We start from the raw sequence: 1932 nt of genomic DNA, 5'->3' as shown, positions 1-1932 counted from the left end.
CAGCCAGAGCAGCCGGTGCCGTGTGGCGGAGGTCACCAGGGTCGGATCTGGTGGTGCACACACCCGCCCCGGTGACAGCCTGTCAGGAAATGTCTGGCAACATCCCTTTGTCCATAGTGGGTGTTGGCAGACCTGTGTGAAGCGTTCACACCCCGCGTCCTCCACGTGCCCTGGGCCCAGATGGGACACACTAGCCCCTTCGTACCTGAGGTCCTGGGGTCCCGGGCCCTGAGCGCACCAGCCCTGGCCAGCATGGGAGGCGGGGAGGAGGCGTGGGCAGCTCACAGGCCCCAGAGGTGGTGGTGGGCACCCAGAGTCCCACACGCGGGTCGGGAGCCAGCCCCACTCCCTGAGGCAGAGCCCACCTCCCCCGTCGCCCGCCGGTTGGTCAACCGTCCGTTTCCACTGCAGACGACGACAACCCCCCGGTGTCCTTCGTGAAGTTCTCCCCGAACGGCAAGTACATCCTGGCCGCCACGTTGGACAAGTGAGTGTGGGTCTGCCTGGGGGGCGCCTGGTGTGAGTGAGGCTGCGGGGCGTGGCATGTCAGTGTGGCCGGGGCCAGGGTCTTCACAGAGCTCCCAGAAAGCGCGTCTTAGGAGCAGTCGAGGCATAGTTTTCAAAAATGTTTGCACCAAGGGAACCAGCAGTTAGTGTAATGGCTATGTCGCTGGACTCCCACGTAGTCGACCGTGGTTTGTGTCCCTGACCCGGTGGCTTAAAACTCATGCCGGGCGCGTGTGCGTGCATGCCCAAGATCCCGAGAGGAGAGTGGAGGAGAAGGGATTGCGGCGTGACCATCCCCTCTGGGGGGTGGTTTCTCGCTTTCTGTCTCTCTGTTTCTCTCTGTCTGTCTGGCGAGTGCACACGCCCTATAGCGAAAACCTCTCCAAAAAAAAATGTTTGCACCAAGACATAGTCACGTGCAAGTCTGTCTTCTCGTGGACTTGGTGCAGCCCCGCTGGAGCATCACCCAGTTCCTTGTTGGGCGTGGGCTTCTGGGATGTGGGCTGACTGGAAGGAAGGCCCTGCCCTCCTGTGTTGCACATCCTGGTCCCAGCCTCAGCCCTGTCGTTCTGCATCTGGCCATGTGGAGCAGGCCCTGCGGTTGTGGAGTCAGCTCCAGGTGGTCCCCGTGTGCACTCGGGGCACCCCTGGGGACGGTGCTGGCCCCAGCTCTGAGGCCCACCTGGTCGGCGCGTCCCCTGGCCTCGGGGTGAGTGGAGAGCACCCTTCTAGGTCTTCCCAGACCTGAGGTGGCTTCCCTCGTCCCCATTGAGGCCGACCCTCGCTGACGGGGGCGACAACCCCGGCAGCTCCCCCTGTGTTTGGAGCGCTCACTTCGGGTGGGGAGAGGGTTGCTGTGGAGCTGCGGTGGCAGCGTGGGTGGGGGGCAGGAGCCCCCCACCCCCCCATGACCTATCCCCTGCCTTTCAGTACGCTGAAGCTGTGAGACTACAGCAAAGGGAAGGTGAGCAGGGGCACCGTCCTGGGCAGGGCTGAGGCGGGCACACGGAGTCCTTCGCTGGGCTGGCGTGGTGCCCGTTCTGGAGGGCGGATTTTGTGGGCCTCCATTCCTGGGGGGTGGACTGGGCTGCCTGGGTTCATACACGTTCAGAACGCCTTTCGGAGCCAGCGCAGTCCGTTACAGGCCTGCGTGGGGGGGGCCAAGGCCAGCTGGGGCGTGGGGCATGGGCTCGCTGACGGGGCTTTGCTGCCCTCCAGTGCCTGAAGACGTACACCGGCCATAAGAATGAGAAGTACTGCATATTCGCCAACTTCTCCGTCACTGGCGGGAAGGTGAGTCTCCCAGCAGGGAAGCCTCCCATTCCACTGCCCCTCGGAGAGGCTGCCTTCTCCGCTGCCTCCTGTCCGCAGCCGCCCTCTGTCCTCAGCAGCTGTGGCAGGGGGGGGCCCCGGGGCCGGGAGGGG

General features: G+C 64.4%; 1 protein-coding gene across 1 annotated transcript in view; it reads left to right on the top strand.

Annotated features, from left to right (window-relative positions):
• The window catches only part of WDR5 (WD repeat domain 5), a 19574-nt gene that overhangs the window by 14541 nt on the left and 3101 nt on the right, over positions 1–1932 (top strand). The window contains 3 exon segments of the mRNA XM_027766611.1: positions 412–487; positions 1438–1471; positions 1726–1800. Coding sequence (XP_027622412.1) covers positions 412–487; positions 1438–1471; positions 1726–1800 — 185 coding nt within the window.

Source organism: Tupaia chinensis, unplaced genomic scaffold (genome assembly GCF_000334495.1).
Source record: "Tupaia chinensis unplaced genomic scaffold, TupChi_1.0 Scaffold143602_1, whole genome shotgun sequence".
In the NCBI taxonomy this organism is placed as follows: domain Eukaryota; kingdom Metazoa; phylum Chordata; class Mammalia; order Scandentia; family Tupaiidae; genus Tupaia; species Tupaia belangeri.
Note: the sequence above shows the minus strand (reverse complement) of the source record. Positions and strands in the feature narration are given on the sequence as shown.